Consider the following 26222-nt stretch of genomic DNA (forward strand, 5'->3'; position numbering starts at 1 on the left):
GTCTTCCTTGAACTTTCCAATAAAATCTGAGAAGGATTGTGATAAATGAAACAAACAGACCACTTTGAGAGGTAGACCAATGCAGATAAAGGAAACAAAGGAAACATTAGGGAGAGATGCTGCCAAACTAGAGAGTAGAGCGCTGTGTGTGTATTCTTTTTTGTTTGATTTTTTCATTTTGTGTCCTATGTGTGTTACAGATGTTATTGACACACCCACTCACTCGAGGTCAATCTTGTGGAGGATCTCCTGCTGTGTTCTCTCATCTGTTAATCCTACTTACATTCACTCTTATTTGGCCGGAGCCCCACACCAGGAAGTATATGTATTTAGACAGAAATTACCCAAATACAATTTGAAAACAACTTATCTTGAATGCTCACATGTGCTTATGGTCTACCAGGTGCATTGAACTATTATTATCTAATCAGAGTATGTTCAACATGTTTAAGGATTTTCTTTCTCAGGATGTTGGAGGGGCGGTGCCCAGTATTAAGAAGCCGCCACTGGTGGAAACCCTGCCTACCTAATACTGGACATATTACAGTTTTATAAAACATTTTCCCCTTCTCACTCAGAAGGCGGCGCAGGTTCTGGTCCAGGCTCTGGTAATCTCACGCCCAGACTACTGCAACTCCCTCCTGGCAGGTCTACCTGCTGGTGCCATCCGACCTCTGCAGCTCATCCAGAACTTTGTAGTTTAGGGGCGGCTGTGGCTGAGGGGTAGAGTGGTTCAATCCTCAGTCTTCCCCGTCTGCATGCCGAAGTGTCCTTGGGCAAGATACTGAACCCCTAAATGGCCCCTCATATATGTTGAATGCACTAATTGTAAGTCGCTTTGGATAAAAGCGTCTGCCAAATGACATATAACAATAATAATAATAATAGTTTGGCTTTCTTGAAGAAAATTGTACTTTCTTGATTCTTGTTGTTCTGGGTTTGTTCCCTCATGGTTAAATGCACTTATTGTAAGTCGCTTTGGATAAAAGCATCAGCTAAATTAAATGTAATAATTTTCATTTCAATTATTATTATGTAAGACATAAATTATTATTTATTTATTTAATATTTAATATTTTAGTGTCTCAAGTGTCAATCAAGGGGTCTCGTACCCCTCAAGACCCCTCTGCTTCGCAACCAAGCCACCAAGCTTTTTGGGAGGTTACCATAAAACGCTATAATGAGCCAGGTATCCAGATATCAGACCAGTGCACTTACAACTTCCCTAAGGTCTGTATCATTCTCATATGGGATGGATTGTCATTGTGGAAGGTAACTTAAGTTTGACAGCAGGGATCAGTCACGCTTTCAACAACAAGGGTCCAATGACGTGCAGGGGAGTTAACTCAAATCAGTATTGAGAAAAAGTCAAAATTTCTGACCTAGTTTGCATGTGTTGCATGGATTTAAGGTTCTCTATCTGACGCAATGTCTGAAGGAACATAGTAATTTGGGCCAAAAACATGATAATCAAGGAGGATCTGTCTCTCTGGCAGAGAGAAGCTTAGGACGAGCCACAAAAGCAAGGAAAAGTTATCACACATGGCAAGATTAATTGTATGACCTTGTGAGGGGGGCAAACCAGTCACAAAATTGTGCAACAGGTGACCAGGCACACCAAATATTGAGACTGAGAGGATGGACAAGATAGAAAAGGACAGGACAGATAAAAACTATCTAGGTGGATGCTACCAAATGTGATGAAATTACTCTAAAAATGTTTGCTGCGGGGGCTGATACAGCTTCAGAGTCATAAAGAGTACCCAACATTGTGCAGCAACAGGTATTCAAGGAGAAGTGGCTAACCATGGAGAGGAGCAGGTGTATGGCAGGGAAGAAGCTGATGAGAGACAGAGTAACTGTTACGTGCCGTGTTTTGTTTCTCTCTCTCTCTCTCTCTCTCTCTCTCTCTCTCTCTCTCTCTCTCTCTCTCTCTCTCCTCCTCCAGGTGGGTGCTCTTGAAGCACCTCCACTGGCACAGCAGAGGCCGCTCTGGAATCAGGGTGTGGCCAATAAAACCCAGAGCAGAGCGCCAGCTGCTGTCAGTGGGCCAAGCAGCAGTTTGGAGAAGCTTCGTGGGGACGTACTGTGTGCGGTATTGGTGTTCCGGGGTGGAGTTGTTTGCAAAGTTCCCTTCGAAGTCGTGAATATTGTGCATAGTTAGGGGTTCTTCCATGTTTCTTCTTCCCCTTCCGTTTTGGGAAGGGCGCTTTGTGTTCACCCTATAGTTGGTTAATAAAATACTTGTTTCATTTAAAAGCATCCTACTGGTTTCTTGTTTTTGGACCGGTTTATTTTCGAATTGTTTGTCCCTCATGCCCTAGACGCCTTAGGGACGTAACAGTAACCATGACAGGTTCGAGGGACAGTGTGTGGAAGAGATGAAGGAGAGTGTAGCAGAATTGTTAAGGAGTCGAGTATGGGACTTGCAAGGAGGGGGTAACTGCTATTGTATCTGCTATTTAACTTACTTGCATTTTAGTTTGTCACTTCCTATTTTTTTTTTTTCGCTCACTCTGCTCATGAACTCCAGCTTCACTTCCTCCCACTGTTGTTGGTGTGTCTGTGTGTGTCTGTGTGTGTGTGTGTGTGTGTGTGTGTGTGTGTGTGTGTGTGTGTGTGTGTGTGTGTGTGTGTGTGTGTGTGTGTGTGTGTGTGTGTGTGTGTTTGTGTGTGTTTGTCTGTGTAGTTGAACTTGTACAGCTTGTTTCACATCTTTGTCAGGGAATTAATTGGCTGATAGAAAAAGTGCAAAGTTCTTATAATCTGTACACACAGCAAATGGCTACTCTGGTACCCTCCAACCAATGCCTCCACTCCTCTGAGGCCAGTACAGCCACTGGTGAGTCCTGGTATTTGTCCATACTGAGTATAAAGTAATTAAATAACCAGTGAATGCACTCAACAAAACTCATACAGTGTAATCTCTAAGCAGCTAACAACTCACCATACTAGTTTTGTCACTTGTCAAATGTCAAATGGAATTCATTAGAATACTAATATAATACAGCTAAATCCCATTTCTGGTACAGTATCTGGTTTTCTCTTAAGTATTTGTGTGAAAAATACTTAAAATAATCTATCTTTAAAAAGTTGGGCTATGTGGAAAAATGAATCCTGTGGAAATGTTGTTACCTCACATGGTCTCTCTCCTGATTTACTTCCGTCTACTGCAAGGTTTGGGTGTGGCATGTAAACCAACACCCAGGGCTATAGTCTTTGCATTATTGAGAAACACAATAGGAGGACAAAGCTCATGCAAATATATTGCATTCTCTGTGACATGCCCTGCTCTGGCCCATACCTGAAGCAGGAGTGCTTGAATTTTATTCAGCTGTCTCCCAATGTCCACACTGACACCTATTTGGGAATTGTTATTTTTATTTTAGCAAACAGCACTCCCAGTTTGATTTGCCACTGCGTGTGAAAAACCAAGGAGGAACAGGTTTCAAAAAGATGAACCTATTAACTGTCTATTTTAATCATGCTGAGAATGTCAATCGGGTTAAATAACTTTCATAATTTCTTCTTCTATAACTTGCACTGACGGACAGTGTTTGGGTGACTCTGCATGTCTGCACAGGTTTGCCCTGAATGCAGTATGACACATTCACGGCCCCACAGGTAAACCCTTGCAAACGTGAAATAATTAGACACTTTGGATACCTGCACCCAAGATCCAGATAAGAGCTTCTTGATATCTTTCACACAGGGCACTTCACTAGCTTTCCAACCACAGACTTTTCATCCTCGTTTCATAGGTCTGTTAAGTATATGCTGGCATTAATGGACTGTACTTGTACAGTGGGTTTCTGCTACTAACAGCAAGGGACAAAGAAGTTTAAAATGTGCCTGTTATTCACACACACACACCTTTGTAAGGGCACTCATTGTTGGTGTGGTGAGGACCAATCACAATCGATCTCCAGCTTCTCCATTCCACATGTCAAACTTGGGCAAGACACTGAACCTTAAATTACTGTTGATGGTTGTTGCATTAGTGTGTGAATGGAGTATGATAGAAGAGGCTCGCTATTACATTAACACAGTGTAAAGCGGTTTGAGTGGCCCTTGACTAGAAAGACACAACAAAAATGCAGTTAATTTACTATTAGTACATCTACTGAACTGCTGGTGCTGTTAATTTGCCACTAATAAAAGCAATAATATGATCTATATAGCGACACTTCTGCTGCCACTATCGCTTGTTCTAAATGACAAAATAATAATCACCACTGTTGTAAATTTGTCCCAAATTCTCTAGTTTGAAACACGCATTCAATAGCACTGTAGTAATTCCTCTGGCAGATCACTGTTCCCAGACCAGCACGGCTCAGCATGTCTCACAAGGAGTTAATTTTTCATTGTGCAAACCACCTTAAGGAAAACACATGGGTACGATCAAATATCACCTCATTCTTTTCATCAGACCAATCAGTATCTGTTTCCTTAAAGTTAAAGAGAACAGGTAGATAGCACAAACATAGTTCTGAGATGAGAACAAGCAGACACAATTTTAATATGTAAACACACACGTTGATAAAACATTTGAATGGATCAGACAGACTCTACTCTGTCATGTGCTGTATGTGAGATAGAAACGAACATAAAATATAAATCTACACAAAAGTGGTATCTCACTCCTTTTCATTGAATTGTGTCACTCTGCAAGACCTCAGAGTAAGTTCAGGGGTGGGGTCTTGTTTCAGATCTTGAGAACCTACTGACAAGTCCACACATGCTGGTCTGGAAATGCCTGTCTTACCTGAGGAGACTCCCTTTCTACCAGACTGAAATCATTCACATTTAATAAAGGTAAGAAATAAATGTAGATCTCAGATCACCTTCCATAAATAAAAGGTTGGTTTACAGTTCTTAATCATGTATGCGCTTTAATTTAAACTGTGTTGTCTCTGAGCTCAATCCGCACAAGTCTTTATGGTCACGTTGCATAAACCCCCAATGACGACATGTAGTCCCAGAGCTGCTGTGTGAGTGGGAGGAGAGACTTTACCTGAGGAGGCCAGAAGCACTTCCTCTTCTGCTCCGTCTCACTCAGGTGAGTGGGAATGTTACCTTGCCAGTACCAGCAATTGTTTCTCTTTGCCTTCTACCCAAACGGCTTCTCTGTAATTCTGGAGGAAAGGTAAATATTCATTTCCTATTATATGGCTTTATATTAGAAACCTGCTCTCATTTATTCTCTTTTCATCCATTTAACCAACATTGAATAGCGGCTGTATCTGTAAAGTAATGTGATCTGTCACCTTCTAATTATTTGTGCTGCCCTTAAAAGAATTGCCACAGTGACGGGTGAGCAGGTTGGGCTAGAACATAGTTGCAGCCATCGGGCGCACCGGGACAAATAGTGGACCGCTGCTGGCAGCAGGCAGGCTGCCTAGAGATTGGTAGAGTAGGGAAAGGGACCCGTTCTCTCGTGTTGGTCATTGAGATCATGTGAAGGGTTAAGATGACCTTTTGTGTGCGCCCTTCTCTCTGCTGTTCGCTCAGAGGTGATCTCTCTATGCGCGACACTACACCACGTACTCGTGCGCACCGATCACCCCGCGCCTACTGGAAGACCCTGGCGCGAGTGGGCGGCACCAGCTGGCGCACTGATGCTGGAGCCAGAGAACAATGCTGCATTCATGTTTTATAGGAAATAACAGAACTATGTTATGTTCCCCTAATTCTTATTTCCCCCCGCTGCTTAATGGCGTTGTATGCATACATAATAAGGGATAGATGTATTGTGTGTAAAAGAATCTCTCTATAGCCGCAGTTAGTGCTTATGTGTCCCCATGCCATTCAAGACACAGAGCTGAGTAAATACCAGGTCATCTTTGAGAAACCTTGGGGAATGTTTCCCAATGTTTAACCAGCTTCTCCACAAACTCTTCTGTCTTCCTGGATGAAAAATAATCCATCTATTGCACAGTGAAAACATTTTTAGAAATGTTCTAACAATTCATCCTGGTAGCCAGAAATGACATGCTTTTGAAACACAAGGAAAAACATTTGGCTATTGATAACACATTTGTGTGAAAATATAAAATATGAATAGACAGTATATAGTAATATTACTGACGACTACACTTTAATGGTGGTTCGCATTGGACAAATTAATAAGGAGATAGTCTGTGATATTTCGACTTTCGGACTTAAATATTTTATTGTTCAGTGGATGGATATCTTTCTCCACCAATATGGCTAGAACAGAAAAGAAAACCTCAGAAAATGTTTTAAACCAGACTCATTGGGGTTTTTAAATACTGACAGATACTTACAATTTGGAAAATGCTTATCTATGTGACACCTATGTACAACCTTGGCAGACCATTAATCTACAGGTTACTTTATGATCAGCCAAAACCATTATTTTAACAGACAAATGTTAACATTTATAGGAGGGTACCAAACACAGCATTTTCCCTTTTTGTGTTGGGACAGTGTATATATGTTTTATATGATGTAATTTGCACTGCTGTAACATCTGAACAACAAGCTAAGATGAAGCAGGCCATGCACCCTATACATTGAATTGTGTAAGGACAAATAAGTTAACGTGACCATCTTGTTGGCATAATCAGCCCTCATTCACTCTTTTCCTGGGGCATTTGAATACAACATCAGTCTAGAGCGTTTTCGCACAATTTCTGCGTCCCTGCACGTTATCTCTGCTCTCAGAGAGTGGATCATCTCATTCAAACAGACCACGTACCCACACAGATGGGTTTTAACATAGAAGAGTGTCACGCTGACACATAGTGTCACGGAGGCAGATTCATTCAGACCTGAAGTAGCTTGTGTATTCGTTTACATCAATTCTATGTGGAGGTCCATTCGCTTCATTTGGACACACTCGCCAGGACAGACTTTGTCAGTAGTCTATCAGGTCTCTGTAAGAATGAACAAGTGGTAGCTCTCTGTCCAGCGTTTCCACGCAACAGCGGCTGAGAAGTGACGAAGCTCACGGAGGGATACATGCTGTTACAGAGACCGACGCACAGTAGATGTGGTGTGGGTCTCAGTAGGACCCTGTGCGCCTTTTAAACCCAATGGAGCGACAGGATGATGGAGGTGAGGCGGTGGGGCGCTTAATCCACCACGACGGTGCAGAGGAGCCCGGTAAGAGTGCGTTATTCCGGCAGACATTTCTTTCTACATTTTGTCAGAAATGCAGGAATATGATGATGATGATGATGATGATGATGATCTGTTTGCGCGCGCGCTGAGACGTAGCGTAGCAGGAGAAAAAAAGCCTCGCATGTGTTTACTTCAGTTTACATCTGTCACAGCTAACATTCCCTCTGGTTGATTTCGGTGAACTGCAGTTGTTGATTTACGGCACATGGGCTCTGACACATATCTGGTGTTCAAGATGCCTGCTCTCACATCAGTGCTGCCTGGAGTTCATCAAATTATTTAACATTAGGATGCTGTTGAGTCGGACTATTTAAAAAATGATTTTAACGTGTCTGCACAGTATAGGCATTTTCCCATTTATTTTAGGCTTACTATTCCAAAAAAGATTGTTCAGATTTCAAGCCTATCATTGGCTGTTTCCAATCTGACCTCATGGGATATGTAAAGAATATAAGCACAATCCTCGACCAAAAAACTGACCTTAAGTAAGAGTTTCCCCTTAACCTTAAGAGGTTAACCTTTTTTTTTTACTTAAAGTAGACTGTCTACCAAGAGTTAAATGATGAAATATCAGTCTGGCTCTCTGCAGTCAGTGGACAGATTGATCTGATTCTTGAGGGCCTGGAGATGAGAGGAGCTGCTTCCAAAGGAGAATGCAAAATTTTTATTTATATAGCCCATATCAACAAATCAAATTTAGGCTCATACAGGTTAACAAGGTGTCACATTCTCTGCCCTTAATCCTCAAAAAGAGTAAGGAAAAACTACAAAAACAAACCTGATTAACAGGGGGAAAAAGTAACAGAAATTTATGATACCAAAAACTACAAAAAGGGAGAAAAAAAACCCATAGAAACCACAGAGAGAGTTACAAGCAAGGGATCCTTCACCCAGATGCTGCCTGTAGCAGAGCACATCAACAACATAACAATACTCAAGTTCTTAGTAAATAATGAGTTAACTTACGTTTTTGGGTGAACTATCCCTTTAATGCTTTGATAATAAATCCATTAGTTGTCCTTATTGGCTGTCTCTGTACTGTCCTGGCAGATCGCTAACATGTCTGACTTTTTTTGTAAACAAGGCAATACAGTATTTCCAGAAACTCTAGCTGAATTGATGGCTGTGTAAATACACTATCAGTTCACACCACTCTCAGAGTTAACACATTACACACTTTATTTCTCTTTGATCCGTACTATGTGAACCAGTGCTCTGTAACAATGTGGCAGGTAAATTCAACTTGTCATCTGAATATTTTGCAGGCGTTATGATTTCTGGCTTTTTAAACATTATCGTGCCTACTAGTTCTCAAGGCAACAAGCTAATTATTATTCCAGTTTTTTACATGGGGGTGTTATCTTCACTGGCTGTCTGTTTAATCTGTGCTCTTATTATCTAGCTCATTAGAAACCAATGATTATTCCATGGTCTGTGGGGAAATTGTACATCTCCAAACCTGTTACCAAACTCATTTAGCATATTTAAGTTGGTATGAATAGTAAAATGTGTACATAGCGGGATTCAAATTTCAGACAGGTGAACTAACCTGTTGTTGATTTACACTGAAAACATCTCGTGTTGTGAAAGTAAACACAAGATACATGCTTGGTGCCGCCTGTCTATACTCTGTGCCAAGATATTTGGCAGATGATCTGACCCGGTCTTTGGCAGGGTGGTGTTATGGGATATCTCTGTAACTACATATAACAAAATGCCAACTATGACCATTTCAAATTATCATACATAATTTTTAAAAGCATGTATTTTAATTTAAATATTTCTGTGAAAAGCAAGAGGATTTCCTGTGGTAGTGCCAAATTGCCAATCAACTAATGTTATTGATATAGTTTCTCCAAATGCTCCAATGAAATAAACCATTCATAAAATATACTAAAATATACGGAATACAACCAATATAACCAATATAGCCAAACAAATCATACAAAAAGGTACACAGTACAGAAGAGGGCTGATGCACTGTACAAAGTCAAACTTGCTTTGCCATGCTAGACATGTTACATCAAGTTTGCTTCAGGTATTCTGACCTGCAGAATCAATAACAAACCCTACCTGTTCCCTCATGGTTCACTCCAGATCAGCAATGCAAAAACAGTACCCAAATTACAGCTCTGCCAAGGCTTAGGCCGTATCTCACAGCCAAACAAAAAGGCAGGCTGGCAGGCAGACAGGCAGGCAGATGGCAATTCAAATATAAGCGCATTGGTAAGGCAATAAGGTTCCAAACAAGAGAGCGACACAAAGGTTATAATACATTTAAGATTGTTAAAGTTTAGGGTTTTCACATGAACTAATTTCCTTCATTACTGTACCCAATACATTTACCAATCATTTCCACCAGGTCCTCATTGTTACGTCTGTTTATATGATTATGTTCTAGACTTTTTCCTCAGTGTTCCGGTCTGCCTCTACTTATTTATCTGTAAAAAAATGTCACTGCATACACCTTGTGTATGTCATTGAGATGTAACTGTACAATCTAACAGATACTCATCATCTCTGTCAGATATTTATTTGGAGTTGAAAGCTTGCATGGACTTTTAACCTACCAGAGTAAGGTCACCACTCATGAACAATTAAGAGGTAATGAATCATTTTTTACTTCTGAAATCTGCTAGAAACTATAATAAAAGGGACTTTATTATGGATAATAGGAGTTGAAGTCCACATGGCAGGTCCGTCGGCTTAACTTCAACATGCAACTCCTGTCCTATGGTCCTGTTTGTTTGGGTCATACATCTTTACTGAGATAATACTCAGGTAGCCTCCACTTATTTAGTGATGACACTGAACACATGGCAACTGCATCACTGCAAAAAACAGCACTCTTTTTTAGGACTTTTTGTATTGAATATCTTACAGTTTGGAGTCTGTTGATGTGCATCCAGGAGTTGAAATCTATCAATGGTAATTGCCAGATCCTTTTTCCAGCCTGAACAGATTGGGGGAGATAGATGTCTGTTTAATTAGAAGTGTATATTTTTTTGGACAATCTTTTTTTCTGAGTAGCTAAAAAGTAAAAATGCAGGAGTCAAGTCCAGGTGAAAAATTGAAATCTGTTTTATTCAAATGGTGGCTCTTATAGACAAAGCTGGGTCTAAACATCCAAGTCCAAATAATTACTCAACAAGGAAACATGAGGAAAAAGAGCTGGCACAAACACAGCCGTACGGAAGACAGACAACCAGACGAACAAGACGAACTGACAAAGACAAAGGGAAGCACAGAGACGAGACTTACACACACAAGGGAGGCCGGGGAGATAGAACACACGTGAAACACATCAGGAAAAGGTGCAGACGATCAAACAAGCAGGAAATAGGACAAAAGCAGGAAACTCAAGATGCAAAATTTCAAAATAAAACAGGAAACAGAGAACTAAGAAGCTCAGCTCAGAGTCATGACAAGAATATTAGACATGGTGCTGTGATGTTTTTATTGAAACAGTTGAGTAAGGAATGTGAGTACTCATACTGATGGTCCTTTACAGTTATTGTTCTGTATCCAGCCAGGAGTGTTGCGATTGTTGTGTCTCATGGAAAAAAAATGTATATACTGAAGATGATTTTATAGTGTCTGAAGTTTGGGGCTGCTAGGCTCTGGGTTTCTGCAGTGTAGATAATTTTATTTCTTATATTTTCAGTAAAACAGTATAAATAGTAGTTATGAAAGAGTCAAAAGTGTGATGTAATGTTGGTTGGACCAGGCTCATAGAGACAAAGATACTTTCAATTGCAGCTTTTCTTCCAATTAGTGAGATGGGCAAGTTGTGAGATCTTCAATACTTTTTTGTAATATTTCAGATGGAATAGTGCTGAAATACCAATGCTTTTTATATTACCAGAATTTTTAAGATGCAGTATTCCAGACTTCCTCACAGAGTGAAAGAGTTTTAGATGTGGGCCAATTTATGGAATGATCTGAAATGTTTGAAAACATTGATACAAGATTGACAACTTCTGAAACGACTGTTGGTGATGAGTACATGCCTTATTAGGAATCCTGTTTGGTGGATTAATGTAAATATGTCTGTTTTTAGTCTGTTGCCTAATGCCTCAATTATTATTATGACACAGTATGATTATTAAGACACAGTTTGAGACAATAGCAGCTCCTGAAAGTTCTGCTTCACCTGCACAATAACACAAGACGATACAAGAAGTACTAGAATGGTGGAGGCTCAGGGGCCTATTTATCATAATGCATCCATGACCATACCTTTGACATATGAAGATTAGGAGAAATGTAATTTCCCATATACAACAACTTCAAAAATAACACACCCTAATGGCAGTTCTCTCCGTTCCTCTCCCAGGTTCTCCTCCCCTGGTTAGTAATCACTCAGGCAGCCCATCGCAGGAGGAGCCCACCATGATGAGGAGGAGCGACAAATACGTGCCGGTCCCTGGCGAGGAGAAGAACTCAGATATCAACATCAATCCCAGGAGCAGCGAGTCTATAGTAAGACACTACATCCATATTAATAACAATTTATTCTTCTTCCAAATTGTATTTTTGAGGTTGAGGTATTGGAAATCCCCATTTCTCCCTTTGTGCTACCAATACAGGGTATATGTACATCCAACCATTGATTTAGTGGTTGTGGGTATGGTGTGTGTTGTGGAGCGTAGGTTTGAAAACAGCATCTCCTTGAAATTGCTGTTTATTGAATTTGACTGCTTTGGTGTGTAATGAGAAGTAATATAAGGACAAGAGCACATACAGGTCAACATACAGCCTGATTTTGCGACATCTTATTGTGTTAAAGGTATTGATCTACTGTGCTCACTTCACATTCGCATGCAAGGTTGCTGGTTTATGAAAATGGACTGTGGCCACTGGGCATTATTCAAAGAAACTCACAGATCATTTCAAAGAGCACTACACATAGTTCAGTGTCAACAGCATTCTTCTGCTTTGTCAGTTGTTCAGCATTCATAAGGTGTACAATTATTTGTATTTAAAAAGTTGTGATCAGTACAGGTTTTGCATTTCTAGTCATAATCCCCGTGTCAGGGGAACAGGAAGTTATCTGTTTCACATGTTAAGTGACAAAAATGCATCAGCCTGCTTCAAGTTGAGAAGTGGTCTTTTCCGGTTAATTAAGTTCTTTTACTTAGTTTTAGTCACAAGTTACTTTGTTTTACCGTTTGCTTTCAGAACCTTTACACTGGTATGGTGGTGATCACAAATGCTGGGTATGATGCCCCTCAGCAGGCTTCTGAATGTTTGGCCAGTCAGAAGAAAGTGGGCTTTTAAGGAGGTCTCTAAAGGAGGCCTGAGCTAATATCACCTGTTTCAGATGCTCAACTGAGAGGCTGCGAATCAGGCAGTCTGAGAGAATTAAGGACTTTTTGAACTCTGAATCATGCAGAGCTTCACTAGTGGAGTGTCTGAATATAAAGCTGGAAATGCGCATAACAGGGCCACTTTAAAGTACAACCTGAGCTGAAGGATATTCTCCAGTTCAGCAGGACTCAGATTAAACAGATTCCCCATGATCATGACAACCAACAACAGAAAAAAGCACTGAAGAGCAGTGAGCTAAATGAAAAAGGACTTTTTTAGTTGCAATGTTTATTACATCTCACAGTACAAAAGTGCTATGAGAGGTAATAAACCATACACTGGTAGATGATACATTTTTGCACCATTTTCAACAGTCATTCCAAAAATGTAAGTTTATGAGGCACGTAATAGAGAAAAGTTAATTACACATCATTCAAATCAAAACTATTTGTCTCCATGGAAGAATAGATGTGCTCTTTTGTGGTGATGCCTGTTAAATTTGAGATATTTTAGCTGACATTATGTCCTGAGTGTGGTGCTAGAGGAGAGATAATGACATGATCAAAATGGGGAGAGCTCATGCTGCTGCACAGATTAATATGTTTTATAGAATCAATGGTTTATGTGACCACTTCTCATGTTAAAATGGGTTGCTCATAGTAACAAATACACAAAGAATTAGTGGATTTGGCAGTGCAGCTAAAAGATTGACTGTTGAACTTCATCATTAGGTGAACCCAGAATGTAGAATGCAGAATTTGAACTGTTTACAAATATGTTCGCCATATCATAAGCCTGGCATTGCTAGACCAGCTCACATTTGCTAATGTTTCTGGGAGTTTTTAGTTGATTTTGGATCTCCAGAGGGAGTTATCAACATACACAGAGCAGAACACTAATCAGGGCAAAGAAACATGTGACACATTAGTTACAGGAATAGTGAAAACAGCTTATATTGTGCAGTTATTCTTTTGTCTTAGAAAAACATATGTCCAGTTTGTTTAATACAGATTCGATAGAGGACTTAACCCACCTGTCCACATCAATCACAGCCATCTTGGTTTGAAAAAAGAATATTTCAGCAATGCTCCCATTGGGTGCTCTTATGTCAGTCATTGTGACATTTTAGTTAAAAGTGTTGTGATTGGCTGGCCAGTTTCAGGGCTGATGGGAATCTTTCTGAGTGGAAGAGGACCATACCTACCTGTGGTGAGAACAAATAAACATCAGCTGGTTTGGCCTGGTTTCCAGGCTACCATCTCATAAATTTATAAGCTGATAATATATGATTAGCATATTTTTTTCAGTGAGTCAGGGTTGTTTGTTATATAGCTTGACATAATGAAGTGATGAACTCTATCACTGAATTTATTTTTGATATAAGGACAAAATGTTTAATATTCCTTGTGCGTTTGAAGGTCTTCTGCACAAATGACGTTACCAACTGAACTTGAGTTTAGCTGAGGCTAAAGGTAACTCTGACTGGCTACTGGCTTGTACTGTATGGCAGTGCTATGAAACCATGTGGCCTGCTCAGTAGATCAGACATCATTACCACAGTATCAGGTCAGGACTTAGGGTGGTAGTGACAATATGTACATAAATGTATACTTACAGTAGGCTAATTTCAGTAGTTTTCAGAGTTTATTTGCATAGCTGAATATTATATTTGGTCAGTTGTGGGAGGTACTTACTAGGTTGGGAAATTAGGAACTGCTGATCCCTGTTGGATCAGAGTGATTTTTGGTCCCAATGTGCACTTCTGGTTTGGAACAAAACGAAAGCTGCTGTCTTTTTTCTTTTGGTTTAAATTAATTAATTATCCAAAGTAACAAGGATATTTTGCTCTATATGTTGACCACCATAGATGTGTAAAAGCCGGACATGTAAAAGCTAAATTGTCTGCATGTGTAAAACCCACCAGAGGTACGGAAGAAGATCTGTTATTTTGAGTATTTTGTCTATTTGGACCAAAGTCAATATTGGCACAGCTTTTGCTGGTTACGGAAGTCAGATTTCTGCAGTAACTTGTGTTGTGAGTTAAACCGTCAGTATGCAAAAACTCACTGTTCCAGCTGTCACATGTAGCTCACTGCTGCTATGAAAAACATTATTGACTGAAAAACTGCAGGGTTGTCTCAGCCTAGTGCTTATTATGGCTCAGAAATGTGTTTGTCTGTGTGTGTGTGTATGTGTGTGTGTGGGGGTGGGTGGGTGGTTGTGTGTATGTGGAAGCCCAGAGGAGAGAACCTCCTTTCCCAGTAGCTTGGTGAGAAAAGAGTTCTTATTGGTGGATGATGCATACACCACCACATCCTCATGCGCCCTCCGAGAAGCAACCTCTGATCTTTCCAGCTATGACTACTTCCTGTTGAGAGAGGGCTAAATATCAAAGTCTGTGTGTGTGTGTGTGTGGTGGGGTTGAGACTGTGGGCCATATACTGTACACACACAGAAACACAAATTGCTGCAGTACAGTGTGTTGGTTGCTGTACTGAGGAAAAGCTTTTCATTTCAGGGCAGTGTTACTTTTTCAATAATAGTTGCTGATCTATGTCCCAGACAGCAATTCACCTCCATTCTGCTGGAGTTTATGAAGGCCATCTTCTCAACATGCATTTCCATGTGATTGTGCCTTCATCACCATGTAAACATCAGCCTTTGGATATCAGCTGTGTTTAAGGCTGTTTTGAACTCATGTACAGCATGTGCTTTCTTCAGTCTTTTGAGTGGTCATTTTAGTAGGAACACCTTAGAGACTGTTTCTCACAGGGTCCTGAACTACGTCTCGAGAGCTCCTCTGTTCATATGTGGCCCTAAATCCAAAAGAAACTGACTTTCGCAGACATACAGCAACTCCTCTTCTGTTTCTATTGGTGCACATTTTCCTCAGCGGCATCACCAATTATCCTCAGTACGAGGCAGCTTTGCTATCCTCACGGCCTGGTGCCGTAGTTCCTCTGCAGTGTATTGGGGCTCAAATAAGTAGCACTGATAATTAAATTACCACAAAGTATCACTATCCAGCTGTGTCTTTTTAGTGTGATTGAATAATATAAACTTATGATAAGTTGGGAGCCTGTTAGATGAAGGATCCACCTCCTTTTCTACTTTGACAGCAAAGTGATCTAATGGTAAAATGCCGTGCTATGAGTTCTTAAATGTATAATGGGGGTTGATTATTAAATGCTCTGTATGTGAGGAGCAGGATCTTGAATTCTATTCGGAATTTTAAAGGGAGCCAATGCAGAGAAGCTAAAACAGGAGTAATATGATCTCCTCTTCTAGTTCCTGTCAGCACTCGTGCTGCAGTATTTTGTACCAACTGGAGGCTTTTCACAGACTTACTGGGAGATCCGGATAATAAAGAATTACAGTAGTCCAGTCTAGAGGTAACAAATGCACGGACTCGTTTCTCAGCATCCTTTTGAGACAGGATGTTTCTTACCTCTAAAAGGTTTTATTGACCTCTCTTCCAATACCAAAGGAGGTGCTACAGATCTTCAACTGTGTCCTGAAAAGGGTGTTTATATACCACCAGAGGATTAACCTGGATGTTTTGGGAGAAACATAACTGAGTTTTCCAGTCCACAAAGGCCACTGTTGTTATATCCGAGAGGGTGGAGAATGTGGTGGGTGGTGTAATATAATGACATTGGAGAACATTTGCATCCTTTATTCCACATGTGGTTTGATTAGAATTAATAGATTTCATAGTCAGCTTCCAACTGAGTGATTAGGCCTACTGTACATTAACTCAATATTTCCTGACAAAGTTTGAAAAGTTTTGACATTTACAAATTCTTTTTAACGTCACTGCATCTGAAGTGGTTGAGACTCAGCTGAGAAATGTAAAATCACATATTTTCATGCACCAATAATAACATTCAGTAAAATTTTAATCTTAATCTGGTGACAGATGTTGGCTTGTTTGGTCACTGTCAATCAAATCTAATTAAAGTCTTAATGAATAACACATAAATATATTTAGCCATGAATATATATTGTTATATATATACTTAAAATCTGAAGCCTAGTTTTCAGGACTTTTCAGGTAAGAGAAAGATTTTGTTGTAGTGAAATATTTGGAAAGTACTTTGCCTTTTTTGATATTTACAATGACGTCAAACTTTTCATAAACTTCAGATTTGCCACAACATAATCATCATGTTTTAAGTTGTCATAAAAACTTTACTACAATCAGCAGGGAAAACCCATGAAATATATTAGGACATGTAGAAGGCCAGTGCTATTAAAAACAACAAACAATTTCTGAAAAAATGTATATAAGGTGTTTAGATGTTCCAAATAAATTTGGCATTTATAATAATAATAGTAATAAGAATAATAAGAATAAGAATAAGAATATTTGTAAGATTCCTCAGAAGGTGACTGCAAATTAAGCGATCACTCAAAATGAGTGAATAAAACTGACCCATCTCACCTCATACAAGAAACTCTACAGAGACTCTTGAACTTAGTAGTATTTTGTCAACCTATTCTTTATTGATAAGAAATAGGAAACGTTTATAAAGTAATCTATGATACTCTGTTTCTGTCTTGCTTTCTAGCCAATGAAAAATCTTCATGCGGATCACGTCTCCCCCCTATACCCTGGGCTAGGCCCATACTTTTCTGATGGGTGTTGCCGGGTGGACTATGTGTTGGCATACCACATCCAGAAGCCCAGCAGCGTCCGGCGCAGGTCATCCAAATTTGGCGAAAACAACTTCATCCGAAGACTTCGCCGCAGCCTGAGTATGAGAAGCAGCAGAGCCCCACTGCAGCCAAAGGAGGACCCGGAAATCGCTGCCCAGGAGCAAGGGACGGACTATCATGAGGATGACAAGCGCTTCAGGCGAGAGGAGTTTGAGGAGAACCTCTTGGAGACAGGACTGGAGTTAGAAAAGGATGAAGGGGTGAGAAAGGGGGGACAAGTTTACAGAGCTGAATGTGATTTGGTATGGTGAAAACACTGAGGAATTGGAAAGAGGTATAACATAAAGCAGGCCACAGGGCAGATTCAGCTCATATGACTGAATGTTGATGAACTGTTCTCTGAGGAATGCTTCAGGCACATGTAGGCATTCACCTCAAAAGTCTTTAGATTTTTAGTGAGACGTGTGGGGTCTGAATCAACATGTCCGTCCTCTTGACTTAAAGGAATAGTTCACCTAAAATGATAATTCACTCATTATTTACTCACCCCTATGCCGATGGAGGGGTGGGTGAAGTGTTGGAGTCCACAAAACACTGCTGGAGTTTCAGGTGTAAACACTGTAGCAGCCGAATCCAATACAACTGAAGATGTCAGGGGCTTATTTTCAGAGGTCAAAAAACAACAGAAAAAAACAACTTAACATGCCTCCATACTGCTCGTGTGGTGTCATCCAAGTCTCCACAAGCCCCGACATTCATATATTCAACTCAAAACGAGGTCATTTCCACCGTGTTTTATGCCTAAATGTCCACCAGAAGTGGCTAAGCCAGTGGACGTTAGCATTTCTGACGGTCCCTAAATGCACCTCGTAGGAAGATATCAGCGTCATTTAGCCTTTAAAACACATTGTAAATGACCTTGTTTAGAGTCGAAAATTTATGTCGGGGCTTGTGGAGGCTTAGATGACACCACAGGAGCAGTATGGAGGCATGTTATGTTTTTTATTGTTGTTTTTTTATGTCTGAAGATAAGTCCCTAATATCTTCAGTTGTATTGGATTTGGCTGCTACACTGTTTACCCCTGAAACTCCAAAAGTGTTTCGTGGACTCAAACACTTCACTCACCCCTCCATCGGCATAGTGGTGAGTAGATAATGAGTGAATTATCATTTTTGGGTGAACTATTCTTTTAATATATAGGGGTTACGTGGTATTAAAGGATGTGAGAATGATCCATTATGTTGAACATATGGGCATAGCTTGTATAAGGACACCTGATCCCAAAGGGACAAAAGGTACCTGAGGACATACTGGAATTACCATACTTAGATATACACTATGACACTCTCGATCAAGAGTCTGCTCGCATCTGTTTAGGTATCACGCGTTCTGACATGCTGACTGGAGAGCCTAGCATGAAAGGGACCCGACCTTAACTCAGGTCAGGTAACACTACTACCAGCAGAACAAAGTGTTCCAGTGAAGACCTCACGTGCTAAACATGCTCTCACTACCAGGTCAGAGTGATCAGCATGGACTCTGCTCAATATTTGTCCTATAGTTGAACTAGATATGCTAAATTTGTCTCCTCACAGGTGAATGTTAGAAGTTCTACTTACTTTCAGAGTTATTAAAAAAAGAAAAGAATACATTTTCAATTCAATTTTTATATAGCGCAAAAATCATAATATATATTATCTCCAGGCACTTTGCATAGACATTTACATTGTGAGTAGGATTCAAGTGCACAGTGAATGTGTCTATTTTGGCATTTTTGGAGTTTAATTAAACAAATGATGCAAAATATTATTGCCTAAAGAGCTGAAGAAATGCACAATTTAGACAAATAACTTTGCTCAGCAACTTCCTGGATAGATGTTATGTTTATATTATCATAATATAATAAAATATGTTTGTGGTTTGTTAACACAAGCTATCTGACTGAGCTAAGTTGGTCTGTTGCCTAACAGCCATTAAATTGATTTTTAATCCATGTCTTTGAACAGATTCCGGAGAGTTACTTTACATTATTAGGTTTATTTTTCTGTCTTATCTCATCAGTGAGTGGATGTTTGTTAGATCATATTCCTGGCAGCTTCTGTTTCACTACTGTGTACTTGCACTGTGAGTGAACCCATGGATACATTTGTTTTCTTTAATGGAGAACCAACGATTTTGGTCATTTCTTTGCCACTTTCCAGTGGAAAAGACAAATGGAGATTTCATTGACTTCTCACACACTGCATCATCCATTAAAAGCTCTATGAGCAAACCTATATACTGAAAAAGGCTCTTAGAAACTTAAAGACTAATAGGCTTGACAATGAGTGGGCAAACTTTTGAGAAAGGGTCCTACAGATAGCCAGTGTGTAATAATAATAGGCTTTTTCAGTGGGTAATTATGTATGGATTAAATGGGATTTAATAGCTTGATATACAGAAGAAATGGCTATAATTACATTTCCAGTCTATTATTTTCTTTTTCAATGCAGCCTGGTGTATTTTATCATAAATACCATGACTGCAGGAACCTGTAACATTCTACATTTTACTGTAATGGCTGCAAACATTATTTATATAAACCATTGCTGTTTGTCGGTTTTATTTGTGTAGACTGCATATAGGCTACTAACAGGACATGCAGCTGTGGACTTGCAAGCTGACCACAGATGCACACACACTTCTATGCATACTACGATCGGGAGTACCCAGACACATTCCTCACATGCACTCTAGAACTAGCACGATGGTGACCTCCATCCAAGAAGAACTTCTGTGTTTGTTAGGTCTAGCTGAACAACATTAACAAGTAGGAAAAAGAAAAGAGTGTGTGTGATTGCCTAACATCAATCGGATCTATGTTGAGGAATACATATAGTGCATGAGTTAAATAATAATTCTGTACTTTTTCATTAAATACAAAAGAAATATGTAAAATGCACAGTTAAAATGCATTTTATGAATCAGTCCCTAAATACTTTTTGTGTATATTAAATAACTAATCAATTAGAATTGCCCTTAGTAAATCCTGGGACACACCATCCTCAAATGAAACTACGTAACTGTGTTTCATTCCCCCCCTCCCTCTTTACAGTATATGTAATTTGTAATTTTATATAAACCCTCATTTGCCAAAATCCTTTTAACAGTATTGTATTTTAGCTGTATCAAGTAATTGTTGCAGAAACTGCATTTTACATTTTATGGGCCTTTGCTTATAATCAGCAGGCGAAAACAAACCATTTGAGCATTTTACATTGAAATCCATGGTATATATATATATATATGTATGATATATTCAGTACTCTCATTTAGCTACTTTGAATTGGATATATTTCTGCATCAAGATGTGTCAGTGTGCTGACCTGAAGGGTGTGAAGTGAGTCTGGCAGTGTAGGAGTGATTTATGTAAGTGTAGAGGCTGCAGACATAATCTCATATGCAGCAGTAAAGACATCAGTTTGTGCTGAAGTGACTCTACCAGCTTAGCTTTAAATCTAACAGAAATGCAACATCTACCTTTTTCCAAATATGTACTATTCATAGTAGTGGTTCATATACAGTATTTTGGTAAATCATGATCTGTATTTCTGCTGCCTGTTAATAGATAATAGTTTCTGACTAGTCAATCCTATTATTTCAGTGTAAGATACCTGGAATTGGGTTCTTGAAGATCCATGCTCCTTGGAATGTTCTGTGTCGAGAAGCTGAGTTCATGAAGCTCAAGATGCCAACAAAGAAGGTACTCTGCCCATCAGTATGTTGTCCATTTGTCAATGTTAATTCTCTGTAACTGAGGCCGAGGGGCCTGGCTCTCAGAGCTGCAGAGCTACATGGGGAAAAATGTGACGATGAATGTTTTCTGTTGCTCCCTCCTTTCCATTCATGTAGTGTTATAACACCCTTATGGGGTCATTTTGTGCTGACAGCTTTTACAAGCCAGATAATGAGAATTTGATAGAAATCCAATGCAAATGCAGAATGCAGAATGCCTGATTAACAATCAAACACGTGTGCCGTAATTCACAGTCCATTGTTTATTTACAAGGAAAGAGTGCAATACAAAGCTCACTAGAATCTACTTCGCACTAATTGTCAAAGTCAGAAATATTGGATATTAATTCAAAACACTAAAACATCAGCAGGCTCAGTCCCAAACTACCAACTACATTGTTTAAAGCCTACACTTAAGTCCCAAGTAAGCTGTTTGCATTTCTGGAAGCAATTATTTATTACAACCTCAGCATCAACCTCAGGATTTAGATCATACTATATCACACACATCGTTTATGACCAGATGACCAATACATTAAATAGTTTGAAGACTTTTTGGTAGAAATTAACCAGTTTACAGTGATTTCATGTGAAATGCATTTCTCATTTCCAGGTAAACAATTATTTTGCCTAATCTGCAGGTGTACGATGTGAAACAAGGAAGTAATCTGGTGGAGAAGGTCAGACTCTTCATTCACAAAGTCACAGCTCCACTGCATCCAAAAGTAGATGCCAACAGACCACAAACACTCAAATCCCTCTCTCATCCTTTCTCAAGGGAGAAGCAGCATCTGTGAGTAAAACCTCTGCTGACTGTTTGCTTTTACTTTTTTACTTTACTTTTTTTTGTAAAAAAAAGATTGTGTGTCTTTTAGCAACTGTGTTCAGCCATGTACAGAGCAGACAGTAGCATTGGCATGAAAATGATCAGCCAACCCTGCAGCTCCCCTTAACTTTCTAGGGCTTTTAATCTCTTTTAACTCGCTCTTTTGCTCTATGGGGCCCTACCTTTCTGGTAAACTACTGCCTAGGCACTAAACACCCAAAGTTAGAAAGTTGCTGGTGAATATGATGGAGTATTTATCAGCCAAAGAGCAAGACATTTCCCTATCCCCTATAAGTTAAAGCATGTCATTCTCCTGCTGCACTCTGTATCCCACAGCTTTCTCACATCCTACGGGAACAAATGTAGCTACTGGATTTAGAAAATAAATTAAAAAAAATATTTTGAAAGGAGTTAAAATATCTAAATAAAGCATTTACACTGACTAATTGGATTAACTACATACAGAAGTCACAACTTCAGTGATGCTTCCTGTCCTATCAAGTAAAATCACTTTCAAAGGCAGTGATTAAAGAAGAAAAATATCTTGTAAAAGTCAGCCTCCCGGGATGTGTAGAGGAGAGAGTGGGCAGTGGGCAGCTATATTTACAGCTCTGACTAACAGCCAGCTGGAAATCTCCCTCCACATATTTTCCATCACTTAATATTCATCTTTTTCGAGAACACTCGAAGTCAGCTCTGAGATTAAAGTTGGTATAAGGGATTATAATCCAACACAAATTTTGTCCAATTCAGCAAATATATCAAGAAATAAATGGGGAGAAAAGTAGCTTGGCCAGACCCACAAAACACTATTCATGACAGTCTGCAAAAGGTGTCATTTGTTCTTAAGCACGGGGAAAAGGAAGGGGGCAGTAGGAGTAAGAGATGATAAATCTAGCAAATGCTAACAGAAAATGCCAATTGAAGTATTACTAGAGGAAGGAAAAGGAGCAGCCGATGCTTCAGTCTCAACCAGATCGTGTGGTGTTATGACTGGGATTTATTAGGTCTGCAGATGACAGCAACAACAGTAAAGTGAGTGCATGGAAGGAACACTGACTGACATTGGCCTGAGAGTGGTGTGTCCAAGAAATTCACATTGTGGAAAACCTTTTAAAAGTGCTATGAACAGACAAGGTTTATGAGGTGTGTCAACAGTGGTTAGGCTTTCAAGTGGTGAAGAATGCACACTCAGACTGGGACAGAAAATTCAACCTTGGACGTTTACCACATATGACAGGCAAACAGAAAGCATTAAAGAGACTGGTCAAAACTTTATGGATTTGTTAGCAATCACTAAACAGCTCCTGGCTTCAGTCTGAATCGAGTCTACGGGTGTAACATTGTCAGTTTATTTAACATGAAGCCTAATATATTCTAATGATAATTTAACTCTTGTTTTTGCATACCACACATTGCATGTTGACTATCTTAGCAATACATTCGAAAGTTAAGGTTTTGCTACCCCAGTTTGTGTCCTAAAAAATTAAACTATCATCATACAGTCCCCACAATCGGATGATTGATGATCGAAGCAGCCTATCTATATCAAAGGTCATTTTGATATTTTCAGGAACTGACAAAAGAAGTAATGATAAAGTCACTAATTTTGGACCACCTTGTGGTTGTGTCAGAACGACCCACCACTGATCTATCACAGCAAACTGACTGGCGGAGCAAAGTTTTTAAAGTGTTTAAAAGTGTTTGAATCAACAGTAATATGTCAAGTTTTCAGTGGCACAAAGTGACACATTTAAGCCTACAGATAACTTTGTTTTATTTTGAGTTTTAGTCAGACAAGCGATGGAATAATTTTTTTATTTGAGGATGCATTACTTGGTGTAATGATCTTTCCTTTTATCCAGTTGCTCTGCACTGAGCTGCCTTTCTATTGATTATTCTCTCATTATCTCATACATGGTAAATGTCATGTTTAATTTTACTATAATCGCTGGTTGGGCTCTGAGGTTTATAAGCAGAGAGACATAGGTCTGTTTCTACTTATATCCACTTCTAAGACCTCCACAGCCTTGGGTGTCCCTACATACAGTACCTGCTGAATGTCAGTGAATGTTGCCACTGATGTAAATTGCCAATGCAGATGAAGTAATTATGAGAATAATTAGCAGGGTTGAGTGATTGAGCCAACAAGGATTTATAGAGGTTTCTTTCTTGCAGCCACTCCTCACATCATCAGTTGGTTGTGAAATTGCAGCCTGCTCTTACTGTAGACTAACTTAACGCCTTAGACTCCATTCTGTTGTACTTGTTAGCATACATTGTGTAACTTATTTGTTTTACTTTTGGTCTTACTTGTGTATGTCATTTTGGGAACCTAAAACAGATTTGGGCTTTAAGTCAGTGTAAGCATGATTTAAGCCGATAAGTGTATTTTACATCCAATCTTGTCTGATATTTCTTTAATCTTGATTTGTTGTGTACATGGACAGCAAAAGCCATGTTAGATCTATATAGACCTAAACTCAGTAGCAGTTGAATTTCATTCGTCTTTCTCACCTTTTTTCTCTCCTAAATGGTCTGCAGGACAATGCTGCTATCAGCCTGCACTCTTTCTCTACATTTACCATTAAAACTAGACTCTGTTTGCTTTTTCTTGTCAGATTCGATCTGTCTGACAGGGACAAGTTCTTCGACAGCAAGACCAGGAGCTCAATTGTAAGTACTGGTTTGAGTAGTTACGGGACTGGAAGGTGTCTTCTTCACGAATCATGCTTTCACAAGTGTCATCTAACAACAAAGACTTTTAATCCTGGGCTACCGGCGGGCACTCTTGGGGCTTCTATGTGACTATTTAATGGAAGGGCTGCCATGAAAACCGAATAGATTTTGCATATTTGTGTCATACATATGCTGCTACATTGACATACACACAAGCACATTGTAGCCATTTTTATAAATGAACTTTTGGTCCTATTACACACGTAGCACAAAACCGGTGACTGTCTTGTCTGAGATATGTTTTCACCTACTGGATATACTGTGCTTGGTTTGGGCGAGGGGTGGCACCCAGGAGAAATAATAGAAACACAATTAACACACCCACTCACTCCCTGTGAATGTCTGAACAATGAGCGTCTCTATTCACACATGGGCTCAATATTACACACTTTATTCTAGGGAGCTGGCAGGGAACAGTGCGTTTAATTTCCGGTTTCACCGATTTGGACATTTGCGTTTACACATACAGCTCCTTTGGGTAAAGGGTAGAAAAGTTCTGCGTGAAAACAGCTACACACACACTCAGCACGAGACTAATGATTGGGTTATGTGATTGACTTCTCATTATTGGATGGAGCTCCTCATCACAGCAGTTATTGGCTCCCAGGCTCATCTCTTAACTCTCTCTGTATAGTACATATGTTTTACACTGAGCTGATCAGCAGCCTCTCTGAGGACAGACATACGAATGTTTTACCTGCTTAATATTCCTTTTAATAATCTCACCTGGGCTATTATATAAGTATATAAATACAACTCATCCTCCTCTGTATATCTAAATCCACATATTTTTAGGGTTGAAGCTTCTCAGTGAAACATGAGATTTTTTTTTGTAACATTAGGTCTATGAGGTACTGAAGAGGACAAGATGCACCAGAGCCAAATACTCCATGGGTAAGTCCTCTGCATATATCTCTAACACACAGCATAAATCTATATGCAGTTAATCTGGTCCCCCTTTTTCATTGGCGTAAAGTGTAATTACTACCACAGAGTAGAGGAGGGTGCGGAATACTCTCTGCCTGTGTATTTGATATCAAGTCTCATCTCTTTTGTGATCTTTTATTTATTTATTAGATAAATAGTATAACACTAATGAAAAAAACAACAACAAAAAAACAAACAGTTTGCATATTCACATTCAGAATCTATTTGTAAAGATTGCACATGAACAAACCAACATGATGGACTGTTACCTTCTACTGTAGCTCGGTAAAATTCACTGGTAAATGTCGTAGTCCGCACTGAAGTGAGTTAAAAAGACGATTAAATTCTGCTCTCTATTTTTTCTGCCTTTGGAAAGACATCCAACATCCAATGATTGTGCAGCATTTTCTGTCTTGTAGCTGCTAGCTCAGCAAAGGAATGACTGCTTCGTGTTGTGTTGTAAATAACAGTAAAGCAACAAAGAAAATTGGATTGTGGGTTTAAGTAGGCATGCTGAGGACTGTGCCTGTGTAGCTGTGACATCCCAAAATGAAGGAAGTGTCCTTGTGGCTCTTTTTAAGATGCTGTTTCTGAATAGAGGCAGTGTGCATTTTTCTGTGAATAGATACACGTTCACAGTATGTATAAAGAACATATACCTGCTTCATAATCATGTGTGTGTGTGCCTGTATTGTAATACACACTGAATATATCGTCCTACAGGGATCACCAGTCTGCTAGCCAATGGTGTCTACACGTCAGGTTATCCTCTGCATGATGTGAGTATGTCATTATCACACGTCCACAGGCCTGAGATTAGTTGATAATCTGCACTTCATT

The 26222-nt window shown here is 39.5% G+C and overlaps 1 protein-coding gene across 3 annotated transcripts in view; it reads left to right on the plus strand.

The window, feature by feature from the left end:
• Positions 1-5023: 5023 nt before the first annotated feature.
• Positions 5024-26222, plus strand: part of ano1a (anoctamin 1, calcium activated chloride channel a) — a 54279-nt gene continuing 33080 nt past the window's right edge. Inside the window, exons 1-8 of one of the 3 annotated variants that reach the window (XM_034581521.1) lie at positions 5024-5146; positions 11483-11628; positions 17028-17375; positions 20760-20858; positions 21532-21683; positions 24338-24392; positions 25298-25349; positions 26106-26161. In XM_034581521.1, the coding sequence (XP_034437412.1) occupies positions 11539-11628; positions 17028-17375; positions 20760-20858; positions 21532-21683; positions 24338-24392; positions 25298-25349; positions 26106-26161 (852 nt within the window). In that variant the 5' untranslated portion in view covers positions 5024-5146; positions 11483-11538. Of the gene's footprint in view, positions 5147-6631; positions 7129-11482; positions 11629-17027; positions 17376-20759; positions 20859-21531; positions 21684-24337; positions 24393-25297; positions 25350-26105; positions 26162-26222 lie in introns of those variants that run through there. The other 2 variants (XM_034581520.1, XM_034581519.1) reach the window with 2 other exon arrangements.

The sequence above is a fragment of the Hippoglossus hippoglossus genome, chromosome 3 (assembly GCF_009819705.1).
Source record: "Hippoglossus hippoglossus isolate fHipHip1 chromosome 3, fHipHip1.pri, whole genome shotgun sequence".
In the NCBI taxonomy this organism is placed as follows: domain Eukaryota; kingdom Metazoa; phylum Chordata; class Actinopteri; order Pleuronectiformes; family Pleuronectidae; genus Hippoglossus; species Hippoglossus hippoglossus.